The 16,551-nt window shown below is 45.6% G+C and overlaps 2 protein-coding genes across 2 annotated transcripts in view; both read left to right on the forward strand.

The window, feature by feature from the left end:
* LOC310788347 (uncharacterized protein) overlaps positions 1–14,362 on the forward strand; it is a gene marked incomplete at its 5' end in the record, with an annotated part of 31,734 nt that extends 17,372 nt beyond the window's left edge. Inside the window, 14 exons of the mRNA XM_083649916.1 lie at positions 1,021–1,119; positions 2,739–2,795; positions 2,905–2,973; positions 3,063–3,152; positions 3,262–3,371; positions 4,770–5,283; positions 5,933–6,037; positions 6,228–8,957; positions 9,579–9,726; positions 10,533–10,650; positions 10,806–10,965; positions 11,654–11,755; positions 13,071–13,157; positions 13,271–14,362. Of these exons, the coding sequence (XP_083506042.1) occupies positions 1,021–1,119; positions 2,739–2,795; positions 2,905–2,973; positions 3,063–3,152; positions 3,262–3,371; positions 4,770–5,283; positions 5,933–6,037; positions 6,228–8,957; positions 9,579–9,726; positions 10,533–10,650; positions 10,806–10,965; positions 11,654–11,755; positions 13,071–13,157; positions 13,271–13,414 (4,533 nt within the window). The 3' untranslated portion in view covers positions 13,415–14,362. The remainder of the gene's footprint in view (positions 1–1,020; positions 1,120–2,738; positions 2,796–2,904; positions 2,974–3,062; positions 3,153–3,261; positions 3,372–4,769; positions 5,284–5,932; positions 6,038–6,227; positions 8,958–9,578; positions 9,727–10,532; positions 10,651–10,805; positions 10,966–11,653; positions 11,756–13,070; positions 13,158–13,270) is intronic.
* Positions 14,363–15,098: 736 nt separating this feature from the next.
* The window catches only part of LOC310787970 (nuclear GTPase SLIP-GC-like), a 52,110-nt gene continuing 50,657 nt past the window's right edge, over positions 15,099–16,551 (forward strand). The window contains exon 1 of the mRNA XM_083649423.1: positions 15,099–15,219. The gene's annotated coding sequence lies outside the window, so the exon portion shown is untranslated. The remainder of the gene's footprint in view (positions 15,220–16,551) is intronic.

The raw sequence follows: 16,551 nt of genomic DNA on the forward strand, positions 1-16,551 counted from the left end.
ATGTGTCTTTGGGTGCGTTTGTTTTAGTAGGCAGGAGAAGGTCAAAGGCCTGTCCGGAGTTCACTCAGGCCCCTCTGGGCTGGCTCAGATTCCCAACATAGGCTCATCCTTTTCCCCTTCCCAGCTTGTCCTTGGGAGAGGAGGCGTCTTCACAAAGCGCGGGACAGACTCTCTCTGGAGCGGTCAGCCTTTTGTTTGCGAAGGAAAAAAAGGTCCGCTCACAGAGCACAGTGTTCCTCCCATGTTTTGTGTCCTTGGATAGTTTTCAGTGAAAATGCCTGGAGAAAAAAAAGAAGACAAAGAATGTTCTGTATCTATTAAAGTGTTCATTTTTTTCCATTAAGGGAGTTATATAAGAGGGAAGAATGAATCTTTTGAAGAGCGGAGGAGCTCGAGTAAATAATAAAAAAACGGCAAACTTACCCTTGTCTCGATCAGCGGTGTGTAATCTAGACTTGAAAGAGAGCCTATCTTAAAGCGAGTTGTATTAGCCAGGATGAAACCTAATAATGAGAGGGTCGCAGGAATCCTGTTCAGGCGAAGAGTTTGGACTTGTAGCATCTTTTTTGAAACGCAAGACAGGAAAGCCATGGAGCGTCAGGGATTATGTAGCTTCTAAAGCCTTTTCATGCATTCCACGGCCAAATCCACTCATCCATGTTCAGCTCAGTGCTGATGTGAGTCAGAGTTTAGCAGGCACAGTAGAAAGCCTCTTGGGCTCCCTGCGGTGCTGTATAGCCGGCCTAATCCGTACAGCTGACATCTCTGCCAAGGCTCCCGACTATCGGTTACTCTGTCCGATGGAATGCGGGGCCGCGCACACAAACGACCGCCGCGGTCCTGATCGTGGAAACACATCACGTTTCTCACCCCCCCGCCCCCCCCCCCCCCCCCCCCCCCACCTCAATGAAAGCCTGGGTCTCATAAAGCCAAACGCCACTGATGAAAGGTGTCGTTATCATTTCAATACGCGCCACATGGTTTTGCACTCACTTGATTCTGACTTGTTGCCCCTACCAGAAGCTCCTGTCGTGCGGAGACATCGCCCAGCTCGCCGCACCCCCTCCTCAGCGAAGAGCCAAGTCTCTGGACCGCAGGACTTCAGAGTCCGTCATGATTGTGAGTGACCAATCAAGATCTAGACCGTTCAGTGATCCTCCCTCAACAAATATTGGAATAAAATGCAAAGTATGAAGCGTATTTAAAGCCGCACAGAGCGAGAGGTCATTACAATTTGCCTGGTAAAACTGATCACGTGACCCCACATTCTGTTTCGTTCTACGTCTCTGCGGATCAGTTTGGACATCCAGCCGCTCACACCGATTTCAGTGGGTGGGAATGCTTGACAGACACCTCCTTCAGCCAATCAGCGTCACCAAATCCCACCAATCCGAAAACGGCTTTTCCGCCTTGTTCAATTGTTGTAATTGAGTCTATTTCTGCAATAACTGCACTTGCTTTACTAACGTTAACGTTACCTCTTGTTGCTTTGGGAGCCACCATTATTGTTTTGCCAGTGGCGTCCCTGATTGGACGCTTACGTTGTCAACTACAAGGCAGGTGCCTGATTGGCCCGTGCACGTTGTCATTCCTGGAAATCGCTGGGGGGGCGGGCTGGACGGCAGTCTGATCCGTAGAATGAAACAGAATGAGAGGTCACGTGATCAGGATGGTTCACCAGGCTACAGTTCAATAGCCTGACATCCTGTAGCGTGACAGTCACACTACAGGACTCTACACGCAGGACACTTGCTGTCGGTGTGTAGAGTCCTGTAGCGTGACAGTCACACTACAGGACTCTACACGCAGGACACTCGCTGTCGGTGTGTAGAGTCCTGTAGCGTGACAGTCACACTACAGGACTCTACACGCAGGACACTCGCTGTCGGTGTGTAGAGTCCTGTAGCGTGACAGTCACACTACAGGACTCTACACGCAGGACACTCGCTGTCGGTGTGTAGAGTCCTGTAGCGTGACAGTCACACTACAGGACTCTACACGCAGGACACTCGCTGTCGGTGTGTAGGCTGGGTGAACCCAGCCTTCAACGTAACGTCACAGACTATGCCTGTAATGTAAGTTTCTTCATGACTGATAGTAAACAGAGGTCACGTGGAGGCTGGGTTTACCCAGGCTAGTCGGTGTGGGCTGCGCTGGCTGATGGATCAAACGTGTTCCATACAGCATGTGACTGAGACCTCATTCTGTCAGTCTTCAGCTTCAGTCTTCGTTCCATGGAAACTGATGTGATTGGAACTTTATTTCCCTTAACTATCGATGACGTTTTCCCTTTGAAGCTCGTTACAGTATTTCTCAATGTTACTCCTCAGGGAGAAGAATGTGACATGTCACTATGCAGGACCTAATGGTTATTCACCACTTAAGTGACCAAAGAGGCAGTTAATCATAGGGGGGAAAGATATAGAAGTTGCAACCAGCTGCAACTACAACTGATCCATGTGTTCAGCCGATGATTTTACATTCACATAGTATTCTCGACAATAGCACACCTTACATATACTGTCATGCTTGCACTTAATTTCTCATAAATTCACATTTAGCTCACTTCCCTGTATATCCTATACCTGATGATTATTGTTGTTTATTCACTGCTCACTGAATTGAATTTGCATGTCTGTTAGTCCACATTCAGAACAGGAAACTAAACCTTCATAATCGTAGTTTGCGTATTTTTAATGAGGAAAACATGTCTTTATATGCTGTATCTCTTTTTCCAGCCAGATTTACTTAACTTCAAGAAAGGATGGATGGTCAAATTGGACCAGGAGGATCAGGTAAACATTCTGTACAATCCTAAGTGGATATTGATGAAGTTTGGAGTGATGTTGGCCATTTAAATGATTGCCATAAATTGCTCTTGACATGTCTTTTGCTTCCCTCTAGTGGAAGAAATATTGGTTTGTTCTGTCGACTGATAGTCTGAGATACTACAAGGACTCCATAGCCGAGGAGGTAGTACAATGCCCCTGTGCTTGCACTCTTTGTTTACTTGTGCTTCATACAAGACATTCAAATGGTTGTCTTCTGCTTTCTCCTCCCAGGCTTCAGAGCTTAAAGGGGAAATCGACCTGTTGAAGTGTCACAGTGTCTCTGAGTACCAGGTGCAGAGGAACTACGGCTTCCAGATCCATGTGAGAGTTACATCAACAGCTCATACAGAGCCTTCCTTCATTCCATGGGCGCTCTACTTTCTATTCCCTACATTTATAAGAAGTGAAGTTCAATGTTCTCGTCTCATAGACCCAGAAGAGTGTCTTCACGTTGTCGGCCATGACCGCAGGGATACGCAGGAACTGGATCCAGGCCCTGATGAAAAACGTACATCCATCTAATGCTCCAGATGTAGCCAGGTAAATTCAGATTGCACTTTTGATATTTCCCTGTGAGACAGTGTCTTGATAAAACAGCAAGGTTGTTTTGCACTATTATAACATGGGTGCCAATTGGGTTTTGCCAGAACTTAGTGAGTCCAAATGTGATCTTATTATTATAAAGGATTGATTATTATATATATATATTTAGAGAGAGAGGAAGGGGGAGAGAGAGAGAGAGAGAGAGAGAGAATATAATAGAATAGACTACAGCTGAAGAGGATACACAGCAATCCAATGAGTGAATATGAATCATTGGGACATTTACTATTTTGGTTTAATCTGTTCCTGATCAAACAAAGATGGTGCCCTACAGTAAGCTGCACACAAAGTTGTACAGTGCTTTCATGTCAGTGGAAAATGTTCCTAAGTATAAACTCAAGCTGCCTAAAAAAATGATAAAGGAACACTTGTAGACCTACAACTTATTACAAAACACACTCTACATAATATGTATTTTATATGCTACAATCATTTAGGAGCATGTGTTCCTTAAATGTCTTGCTGCTACATCTTAGAATTTGGGGGGGGGATCGCATTACTCTCCCAATAAACTAGAAAATGTACCATTTCTAGACCAATGATCTCACCTATCAGCTGCACAGCAGAAGGTAGCAGCCACAACAAGCAGGCCTGCGCTACAGCTCAAAGGCAAGAAACACACAAACAAAAAGAAACAAATGCAAATCTGTCGTTTACGTCATTCCTGACACGTTTTGTTGCCAAATTGCCATTATGCTGTCACCATTATGCCATGCCACATGCCAAAAACTGTGTCCCTCTCATCATTACGCAATGTGCATGTCCCGTTAACCATCGTCACACATGGCCAGTTTATAAATATGCAACCTACAACCAAGAAAATCAACACAGTAAAATTTAAAAAGCACAGCAAAAATAACCTTCATCCAACACAGTGGCGTGGACGCACAAGATGCACCCGACGTACAAGTAACGTATATACGATCTTATTAACTATCAATGATATATACCCAACAACGCACACACACACATCATTTCTGGGAATTAATATTTTACATCCCGAGAGACTGAGCCTAATCACCGAGGTCTCCGGGAGGGTTGGCAACCCTGTCTGGAACGTTTGACTTTTGGCTTTGTGAAAGCGAACCAAACCAGCTGAAAAACTAAATAATGTATCATTCTCGCTTCAGGTGTGAACCGAGGAAGCTACAGTAGGACTATCAGGTGTGAAAGCGCCGTTAGATGGAGCTCAGTTTTAATGCAAGTTTTCATAGAAAATGGTCAGCGGGCCACCTGGCACTGGCGACTTTCACTGAAAAGTGACAAGTTTGCATCCCAGATTATAATATTCTCCCATTCTCATTCTTCTCGCCATGCTGTTGTGTTGTGATACAGTTTGCCAGGACACCATGTTCCCCTCGGCCCGCCTGAAGCCCTCCCCAAACCAGATGTGACTCGGGACTCCTCCACCGAAGTCCCCGCAGAGGCAGACCAGCACCCCAAACACAGGAGCGTGATGGAGAGACGGCGCGAGGGGCGCTACAAGACCTTCGACTGGGCCGGGTTCAGGCCGCTGAGCGAGCCCGCGCCGGACACTCAGAGGCCCAAGGTTCCGTGTTCATTTGAGTTGGGCGACCCGGAGAGGAAGAAGAGGCGGGAAGAGAGGAGGAAGAGGTACGAGAGCATGCTAGGCTTCCCTCTGGCCTGGGAGGCGAAGAGAGATGGCGGCGGGGGTGGTGCCGGCAGAGCGTCGAGTCCCCACACGCAGCTGAAAGTGGAGGAGGAGATGGAGCGGTGCTGGCAGCAGGTGGAGAGGACTGTCTTCAGGCTGGACAAGACGGTGCCGCTCCACACTGAGGCCAAGGATACCGCAGAGATGGAGAGGCTGCTGGACAGCTACAGGAAGCGGGTGAGGACTGTTAGCTGGGGTTCAACTTTCTTTTTGCAACCAAACTTTTATTAAAGATTCAACAAAAATCACATCAACATCAGAAAACAAAACTGATAAGGGTTTTCGATGACTGATACCAATGTTTCAGTCAGTCATGTAGCAGATAGATGATATTTTGTTCTTTAAATTTGAACATAATTTATAAAAAAAAATATATTCATTCTTTCCCCCAGATTATTGTATTCTTGTCAGGGTGGAAAAGCCTCTGAAAAAGCATTTAATGCATCATGGGACACTAAACGTCTCCATTGAAAGCTAGAGACTATCAAAGATCATAGAAAGGGAAATGACAGATTCGATAAAAGAAGAATAAAACATTTTCATCAATGTCCTGTCCACATTAAAACTTTGCAACTTCCTAACAAGAACAGCCGTTGATTTGCCTTTTTACAGAGGGCATCTGTGTTTGCATCAATGGGGTAACATCTCCTGTCTCTGTAGTGTCAGGCAGGTTGATGACCATGGTTGCCTCCTGGACAGGAAAGCATGGTTACGCAGACCTGGATGTCTTCCTAAGATCCTACCAAAATCATGATTGTAGCTACACACTTAGGATGTGAGAGGCCTTGATGCTAACTAGTTGGATTTGTGTTGTTTGAACTTGAAGGTTGAGGATCTGAAGGCCCAGCTGGCAGAGTCGGACCATCGCAGGCTAGAGCTGGAAGCTGAGCTGAGTACAGCAGGATATCATCAACAGCACATCCTCCCATTGGTAAAGGAAAACAGACTGTTAGGCTTCGTCTACAGTACTTGTTTTTGTTTGTTTGTTCGCATTTGATGTTTGGGTTTTGTTATGAAAGTATCATGCCGTGATAGATTTTGATGATTTCGGTCATTCTCAGTGCCTGAACATAATGGTAGCTAATCCTCCCATTTCCCCTCTCTCTGTTCCCTTTCCTCAGCTTGACCCACCCCTAAGTTCCGAAGGGGATTTCGGCCCGTTGGGGACAAACGAAAAGCCATTGAACAGTCACACACAGAGCCTGAGAGACATGTACAGAGAGACCCGAGAGCTCCTGCAGCAGCACAACATGATAAGACAGAGCATGCAAGAACAGCTTGGCCATGCGCTGTCTTCATCAGCACCTCAGCAGCACCCAACTGAAGGTCAGACACCCAGCATCTGGCTGCATGATACTGAGGGCAATCTGCGAGAACTACTGGATCTGCTTCCTGACTGTCCTTTGACAATAACCACACCTTTACTGTCGCCCGCTTTAGACAGCCAATGCTCTTTGCTCCAGGAAGGAGAAACCAGAGGGCCAAACGTGGACAGCGAAACAACCGGCCTTCAGCAGGTTCTCAGCTCAGAAACAGAAATAAATAGCAGCGAATGGAGTGTAGATAAGAGTTTGCCGATCAAGGAGAAGACCGAGGAGGGAGATGACGAATCTCTTAACTCCTGTGAGTCCCTAAACTGCGTGGAGCAGCATGTGGTTCCAGACCAGGCGATGATGAGGGGGCTTTCCCAAGAAGTGGAGCTGCTCACCAGCCAGAACGAGGCCCTCAACCAGCGCAACCAGGAGATGCTGAACCAGCTGACAGAGGCGGACCGGGAGATAGAAAGGCTGAAAGCAGAGCTAAGCGGCAGGTACACCGAACACCATCACCTGCCCGAGGTGGAGCAGCTGAGCCAGACGGGGGCAGAAGATCTGGAGAAGGAGCTAAACGCGAGGAACCAGCAGCTGCTGGAGGCCCAATCGCTGATCGCCTCCCTGGAGGAACGTCTGGGCGAGTCGGAGATGCAGCAACAGCTGAGAGAGGCCGCTCTATCCGACACAGGGTCAGCAGCAGAAGCAGAGGAGGCAGGAGAGGAGAAAACCAACGCTCTGCACTACGATAAGAAGAAAACAGAGGGATACTTTCTCCGGTGTTTTGAGGCCACCGAAGCCAAGCTGACGGAGCTGGAGAGGCAGCTCTGCCAATCAGAAGTGACCTGCAGAGAGCTCCAGGCCCGCAACGCGGAGCTGAGCCAATCAGAAGTGACCTGCAGAGAGCTCCAGGCCCGCAACGCGGAGCTGAGCCAATCAGAAGTGACCTGCAGAGAGCTCCAGGCCCGCAACGCGGAGCTGAGCCAATCAGAAGTGACCTGCAGAGAGCTCCAGGCCCGCAACGCGGAGCTGAGCCAATCAGAAGTGACCTGCAGAGAGCTCCAGGCCCGCAACGCGGAGCTGAGCCAATCAGAAGTGACCTGCAGAGAGCTCCAGGCCCGCAACGCGGAGCTGAGCGAGGCTGAGAGGCTTTACAGCCAGAGAGCGCTAGAGGCAGAGGCTGACATCCGAAGGCTGAATCAAGAGTTGGAGAACGAAAGGTTGAAAGAGGGAGAGAAGTCGCCCAGTGGAAACGTGTCAGTTTCAGGTGAGGAAAGGATCCAGGAAGTGCTAGAGGGGATGGTGATGAGGTTGAAAGCCTTAGGGAGATTACTGGAGGTGATGGACAGGTTGGATTTGGGAGTGATGAAGAGATCAGAGGAAAGTGAACAGGAGGAAGAGAAGTCGGTGGTGGTCAGCCAGCTTAGGTGGGAGGAAGAGTTTTGGGGCACGCTGCTGAGCGAGCTGAAAGTCAGCTCTTCCCAGCCGGGCGAGGAGAAACACGTGGATGTACTTCTCAGCGAAGTGACGGAACATTTGGTAGTGGAGACGCAAATGCTGCTCTTAGGCCACCATCTACTCTCAGAGACAGATGATGGGAGAGAAGGTCTGGAGGAGACATGTGAGAGCGAGCCTTTGAAAGACTTTGATATCATTGGGAATATTGCAAGTGTAACAGGATCGGAAAACGAAGAGACAGACGATAATAGCGGGATGTTTGATTCGAGTAGCCAGCATGGTGAGGGAAGCATCAAGAGACATTTTACAGACGTCACACAGAAGATTTCTTTGCTAAACCACATCGCCGCCTCCGTCGGCAACTCTGCCAGTGACAAACTCCAGTTCGTGGCTCGCAGGCTTTGTGACTTTCACATTTCGGAGCATCCCTGGTCAGATTTTATGTATTCTGCAGCAGCTGAAGCGTTGCACTGCTGTCACATAAGCAGGCTTCATTCAGTGTACCAGAGGGAGCTTGAAGAAACCAAACGGAGATTATCACTTGCATCTTCTCTCATCTGCAGCAACTGTGCTGGGCTGATGAGCGAAAACGAGGAGTTAAGGGTGAGATTGTCAAACCTAGAACAACAACAGATTCCTTCTTTGGACGCTGAGATGTCCACACTTAGCCAGACGGAGTCTAGTTACCGGCAGGACACAGATAATGAGCTACAGGTAGCGGACAGCACACATGTAAAGATTGCAGATGAAATGGAGGAAGAGGACACAAAACAGGAGACGGCTGCTGAAGAGAAAGCGGAGGAATTGGAGATGGTCCAAGGAGAATCCTTGCTTGCCATGGAAATCCCTGTTCCAAGCGTCGAGGTTGAGAGGGGGTCCCATGAGAAGATCTCAGATGAAAACACAGAGACAACCGAGGAAGTCGGCGCGAGCCTGGAGTCGGAGGAAGTGGTGTTGTTGAGGAGGAGAGTGACGGAGCTTGAGGAGCAGCTGTCCGTCTTAGCGGAGCAGATGAATGCAGAACTCGATGGGGAGATGAGTTGTGTTCAGCTGCAGCATGAGAAGGAGATGGACAAGCTTAAGGTAGGTAGTAACCGGGGTTTGACTGATATGGGGTTTTGAAGGCCAATTTGGATTGAAGCTACCGATAGCTCAGGTTTACTTAAACCTTTCTTTAAATTGTGACTATTTTCATGTTTAAAAAAAAATCAAAAAATTGACAAGTATCCAGTGTTTCCCGCAGAACATATTTCTGCATACTTGTATGAACTGAACTCTGATTAAAATGTCACATTAGAATCAGTTCAGGTTAAGGGCTTGCCATAGACAGACAACCACAACCAATCTAGTATTGATCAATTCTACAATAAATATCAAACAAACTAACCTGACGCTGCCAAATGGATTTGTTACTCATGATCTTGCGTGAATCCAGCTGCCTTGCAAAGTTACAAACAAACGGCATCATATCCATCATATCAGAGGTGTACAATAACACTGATTGGCTGATATCTGATTTTTAATCAAATTGCCATATTGTGCAGATATATGCTCAGACGATATTTCAGTCTAACCCTAGGAGCACCCGATTTAGATTGTTGAACATTTTGACTAATGACATAACGGTAGTCCATTATACTGCACACTGGAACCTACTGAAGGTTCTCAGCGTGTGATGCATGTGAACATCCTGTGTGCCTCCAGGTCACATGTGAGCGTGGGTTTGCTGCCATGGAGGAGTGTCATCAGAAGGTTCTGGAGGAGCTGCAGCGCCGGCAGCAGCAGCAAGTACAGCGCCTCCTGCTGGAGCGGGACAGACTGCTGGAAGAGGAGACCGCTGCTACTGTCACTGGTGAGGGAGGCTGCCTGTGTGTGTGTGTGTGTGTGTGTGTGTGGGGGGGGGGGGGGGGGGGATGTAGATGAATTTGCTTTCATTTTTACTTGCTTTTCATGTTTACTGATGATGGCTTTATATAAAAAATCTGATATTGGTCGATCAGTGTATTTATTGTCGAATTGATCAATATTAAAGTAGTTGTCTAGGAAGCGCTGAGTAGATTCAAAGAAAGACATGTATGTTAGGGTTAATACTCCTCTCAGTGCCCCTGGCCAATGTACTGGCAAAAAGAACTGGAGTTGGTCCCCGGGCGCTGCACAGTGGCTGCCCACTGCTCCTAGTTCTAGGAAGGTTCCTAGTAGAGGATGGGTCAAATGCAGAGGATGAATTTCCCCAAGGGGATAAATAAAGGATAACTTAACTTAACTTAACTTAATTCTAATGTGACATTCTGATCACTTTCCACACAAGTATGCTTGAATGCGTTATAACTTATTTTATGATTATGATGATTATGATTATGATTATTATTAAATAATTAAATCAAATGGTAAAAATGTCTGCCAGATATTCAGTATCAGGCATCAGCATAAGATATCAGCTCTAAAACTCTAGGGAAAACTGAATCCTTGAAATTGAATTTTTTATGACATAAATCAGATATACAGATATTGAATATCAACACAATATATTATAAATTAAATAAGAAGCATTCGGCAGCTTCAGTTGAAACCCAACTTCACAGTATATATATCAGGCGATGACACGTGCCACTGGGGAATATGAAGTATCTCACGTTGTGTCAACTTCTGTTGTCTCAGCGATTGAAGCCATGGAGAATGCTCATCGCCTGGAGCTGGAGAGGGAGGTGCAGAGGAGACGCAGATCAGAGGACAGCGCAGGAAACGCAGAGCTTGAAGAGATACGGCGGCAACACGGGTACGTTTGTTTAAAAAAAAAAAAGATTATAAAATTATTTCCCAGCTTTTGTTCCCCACACTCCTGGCTTCCATCGTCCTGGACGCTGTGTGCGGCCAAACCCACTTTACACCACATGCAATCTTATGTACCCGTGTGTGTTTGTGCGTGTACAGTGAGGAGCTGGCCTCCTGCGAGCGGGAGCTGGAGGTCTTGTCGCAGCAGTACTCTCTGAAGTGTCTGGAGAGCGGACACCTGGCCCAGGCGCTGGACGCAGAGAGGAGGGCCTTGTGTCAGTGCCAGCAGGAGAACCAAGACCTGAGGACCAGAAACCAGGTGAGAGTCCGCCCGGACATACACTCTGTCAGCTGACCAGTGTGCGTTCTATAATTGTGTACATAATTAAATAGTCATATGGAGAGGGCAAAGTGACCGCCTACTTCCTGCTTCAGCACTGTACCAGAGATTTTCATCCGCCATTTATTTTCCCATAGACATTTCGTAAAATGCTTATAAAAAGAGTTTTACTGGTTCAAACCAAACCGTTCAGCTAACGCTATAATAGGGAGAGACCATAGAACATTTCACTCCGACCAAAACTTCAAAAAACAACATCGAAAAAATATTTTCTTCAAACCCGCATTCTTTTACGTTTTGGTCCAAGTGAAATGTTATGCGATTTCTTCTGTTTCTAAATATATCTGTACCGTTTGGTTTGAACCAGTAAAACTATTTTTATAAGCATTTTACGAAATGTCTATGGGAAAATAAATGGCAGATGAAAATCTCTAGTACAGTGCTGAAGCAGGAAGTGACGTTCACTTTGCCTCTCTATATAGACAGATTGTAGTTGAGGCAGAGTTGGAAAGCACAGCAAATGAAATAAGGCAAATGGCATGAATTGTGCTGAGTGACTCACCAGAAGAGCTGAGCTTGCAGACGCCCTGATTTATGTTTACAAGTGGAGTGTTGAGTGCTTGTACAGTAAGTTGAGAATCCTAAGCGTTGTTGCTGACCTGTCCAGGAGCTGAGCGCTCACCTGGCTGCAGAGATCACCAGGCTGTGCTCCCGGGTCAAGCAGGACGCCGCCCCGCTCTGCCAGGTGACGAACGTCTACCAAATGGAGGTGAGTCTTTTCCACTGGCACCTTTGGCCGCTCCAAATCAAACCATGTCGCGCTGATTTTTCTTCCCCATACACATTTCAACGCGCCAAGGTGGACCTTCTCTGGAGTGGGGGTTAAAGTGCGCCAAACCCACCTCCAAGCGGGCTGCGGTGACGTCTCACCGACCAACCCAACCCGTGATGACCCCCCCTTCTCCCCCTCTGTGTTTGCGAGCATAGTTTGCAATGAGAAACTCTCATGTATCTGTGCTGAGTGGAGAGAGCAGAGAGAAAGGTGTTTTTAAAAGTCTCAGTCTTCAGCTCTCAGTACCTTTTTAGCTCCTACTGTATCTCTGTGGTTTGAAGTTTCGTTTCTCTGCTGTGTTTCCGTTTCCAATTTCAGATATGTGCTTTATTTGACCGTTTCCTGTCGTATAATGTTACCGTGTAATGTTACTGCTGAGCTTATGAAACTTTACTGTTGCTGCTGCTGCTTCATATTAAAAGCTTTCCATTGGCAAACAAGCGGAAGGCTTTTATTGTGAAGAACTGTTAGGAAATGCTATGTTTTTTTTTATTATTGTTGTTTCCTGAGCTTTCTCCCAATTTTCTCCCCATTTGTATTTGGCCAATTCCCCTTTTTTCTGCCCTGGTCGCTGCTCCTCCCCTGTCGATCTGGGGAGAGCCGTAGACTAGCACCATGCGTCCCCTGATACATGCGCAGTCGCCAGCCACTTCTTTACAGCACGTGGGAGCAGCACACTATTCCCACCAGTTCCCCTCCACCCTGAACAGGCGCCCCGACTGACCAGAGGAGGCACTAGTGTAGCAACCAGGACACATACCCCTAATCCGGCTTCCCACCCGCGGCGCAGACACAGCCAATCATGCCTGTATGGATGCCCGACCAAACCGGAGGTAACACGGGGGCGCAAACCTGCGCCCCATGTGTTGGTAGCATTGACATGTTGGTAGGCAGGGAATCTACCACCAATCTACGACCACTAGATGTCACCCAAGGCAAATATACTGCACAATATCAACTTTGTCATAATGCTAAAGAAGGAAGATCCTGGAGCACTCAATTCACTGGAAACGTTAGTCACTGCACCTTATTAAAATCACGTTTCAGTGAATTGAGTGCTCCAGGATCTTCCTTCTTTATTATACCGTCCTGTTCTGAGAGCACTGACCTCCCACTGCGGAGGGGCTGACGCGCAAGAGATTCCTTTTACTTTGTCATAATGCTCTTTGATTTCTATACCTCGAACCATATCTGGTGTATATTCTACAAGCGTCATTGGAAACATTCGGTTGACTCCAAGTTTATTTCTCAGATCACCCTGCGAGTGAAAGAGTCTGAGATTCAGTGTCTGAAGCAGGAGATCACGTCTCTCAAGGACGAGCTCCAGTCGGCCCAAACGGTGAGACAGCCACACCGCCGGAATAATAACAATAACAGTCTTGGGGGGAAGCAGACGCGCCTGTCAGACTAGAGGAAGCCAATAAGCAGAGATACATCTCTGTAACCTTATAGGACAAGAGGAGCGCCACCAAGACGTACAAGGACGTGTGCAGCGAGCTGAGCGTGGCGAGGGCCAAGGCAGAGTGGGACCTGGGTCAGCTGAGGGAGAACCTGAGGCTGGCCCACCAGGCTCTGGGCGAACAACACGCACCCTGAAACACAGCTTCTTTCCCCTGAAGATACCTACATCACATGGTCTTACCTGTCACATAGTCCAGGCGTTTTCAGCAGGTGGTTTGCAGCTCCCTGGTGGTCCGTGAAGGCATTGCAGGTGGTGACCATGCATTCAATAATGTAGTTCCCATGTAATCTCTCAACCCATTTCTTCACACCAGTGGTCCTCAAGTTGCTTCTTCAGTCAGAATGGTGCTCCCAGGTTCGCAATCAATTGAAAACCCCTTACAGTCTATTCCCTGTAGTTTTGTCCACAAGGGATTTATTTGAAAGGTTAGATAACCCTTATAAACGTATAAACCTTCCATAAGCTGTCTTGAGCTATGTAACACATGTAAGATATTTTTTCTTTGTTATTTGTGATCCCATCCCACATTTCTGTTCAAGGTTTTGGTCTCTCAGTGCTGTTTTATCCATTATCTGTCATGCCATACCAAATATGAATTTGTTGATTTGGTTACTGTTTATTCGATGGGGAAGGAAATGCTCAAATTCTGGCATTAGAAAGAGTTACATTATTTGTCTTTTGTGTGTCTGCTGAATGCAACAATCAAATTGTGAACATCGTCATTAAAGAAAATACTTCACGAATAATCTGAATAGATTAAAAAAAAAAAAAAATCCAGACATACAGACAACTGTAGCCCATAAATATATGTATAAAATGCAGTTTGTACACTTGTGTAAGACGCACTTATTCTGTCATTGTAATAGACCTATTTGTCTTACATTTACAGTAGGATATGACTTCATATTGAATGAGTCATTCAGGAGCAAGATTCCATGTGTTTTATACATCACATCTAGTTTTCCTTGTCATTTCCCCTAAAGGTGATATGCTGTATGTGTTGTTATAGTGTTCATGTTCACTTATGTATTTTATTTTACCATTTTTTTTAACCCTTTCTGGTAGTTGATAACTGGCAGATGACACCGTCATACACAAACTGTAATTTATAGTTGTGTGCAATTCAATGTTATTCTTCTAAATTGAATTTTTCATTAAATGGCACTTTTCGACATTACCATTGTTGTTTTATCCAGACAGCAGGGCAGCTTTCAGCACCACGTTTCGACGCGAGCAGCGTCTTCTTCAGAGTCATGTTTAACAGGTTTGCAAACCTGAGGAAGCGATTGCGAAACGCGTTGTTCGCCTAATATATCACAGTAATGTTACTTCAGTGTGCGGTGGTATTACTTTGATTCTGGCTCTTAATGTTCCTGCAACTGACCAGCACCTGATCATTCTACTGGCTGTGCAAGGGGATCCTCTTCTCTTCAAACATAGAACATTTCACTCCAACCAAAACTTAAAAAAAATATATATTTTCTTTAAATCCGTGATTTTTTTAACGTTTTGGTCTGAGTGAAATGTTATGTGCTCTCTCCTGTTTCTAAATATATCTGAACCGTTTGGTTTGACGAAGTAAAACTATATAAGCATTTTACGAAATGTCTATGGGAAAATAAATGGCGGATGAAAATCTCTGGTACGGTGCTGCAGCAGGAAGTGACGTTCCACTTTGGCTCTCTATGGCTGAGACTGAAAAGTGTGTCAACCAACCCCGAGCTCCCCTACTATATATATTTTTTTTCAGGCTGGTTTATAGCTGAAGCAGGAAACTGGCAGTGACTGGACTTTAGACTTCAGTGCACTGAAGCTGTTAAGACTATCAGTCTCCCTAACTGCAGAACCGGAGAGACTGAGGTTGGCTACCCATATACAACGGTCTATGAAGCTACCAGAGGAGTACGGAGGGAAAGAATTAATTTGGATAAGCCAACATGTAAGTACTATAGGCTATACTCAAAACTGAATAATGATTCAATGTAACAAGTAGCCTAACTAGTCTAGCAGCAGCCATTTTCAGTTTTGTCAGTAATTTATTTCATAGGCTAACTTCCAACATAATTAAACTGATTAAACACAGTACATATCAGTAGCCTAAATATTATTGCTGTTGATTCCCTACTATATCCCCTACGATATATATATATATATATATATATATATATATATATATATATATATTCAGGCTGGTTCGTAGTTGAAGCAGGAAAATGTGATGAGTAGGCTCATCCTCCTCCCTAACTTCTCTTCCCTCCCTGGCTGTAGATATTAAAACAGTTGAGTTCAGTATTCTCCTAATTTCTTTAACATTCTTCTGGTTTCTTCACAGTCATGGAAAAACCACAAGACATTTGTCTCAAAGAGCCCCTGATATTATCTCCACTATTATTGTAGCACACCTGAAGCCAGAGCCCTGTTCTCAGAGATCCAAAAGGGTTTGTAAAGGTTTTGGAGTTCTGAGTGGGGTTTGTTTGCCCTGTAAGCAGAGATTTGCGCTCTTTTGGGAGAGATCCTCCTACTCTCCTTGTCCTGCAGACGCCAGCGCTTATCATCAATCACAGAGACCCAGAGAGGAGGGCCTCTCTCTGACCTTACTTGGTGAATGTAAGCTAATGTTCAAGGTTTAGAATTACACTTAGATCTGTCAATCAGAGAATATTATGGGACTTTATAACCAAACACTAGTTATTGTTTGCAATAAAACAATTAGGCTACTTGAAACATGATTAGTCGGATAAAATGTCACTGTTCAGCTTTGCTCTAAACTGAGTTGTTTTAGCAGAATTAAATAGCCTAGATGCATAATTAATCTTCTTAATGTTCAAATCGCACATCGCTACAACATAGTCCCTTTGATTGGTATGGCGAAAACTATATGGAATACCACATTAGGACCAGAAAATATAACAATAAACTAGACTTTAACCATTGTGGTGATAAACACACTTATATGAATAACATATAGGTTACAATTCATTCGATATATATTTCACACCATTCTTAATTGGAGAGACCTGGAGGAATCTGCTTAGGAAGTGCTTATGGGAGAAAGGGGAGTAGAATGTTCCCCCTTGCTTGCAGATAACTTTGATATGTTTGAAAACATGATACATGATACATGATACATCATCACATTGTGACTCTTTTAATGTTTATTCAGTTCGTATCAAAGATGTCTTCAGTCTTCTCCATACGGATCTCTACATTTCATCTCACACTGACCTTCTGGCAGGGTGTGTGTGCGGGGGTGTTTGTGTGTGTGTGTGTG

Source organism: Poromitra crassiceps, assembly GCF_964638095.1.
Source record: "Poromitra crassiceps genome assembly, chromosome: 13".
Classification (NCBI taxonomy): domain Eukaryota; kingdom Metazoa; phylum Chordata; class Actinopteri; order Beryciformes; family Melamphaidae; genus Poromitra; species Poromitra crassiceps.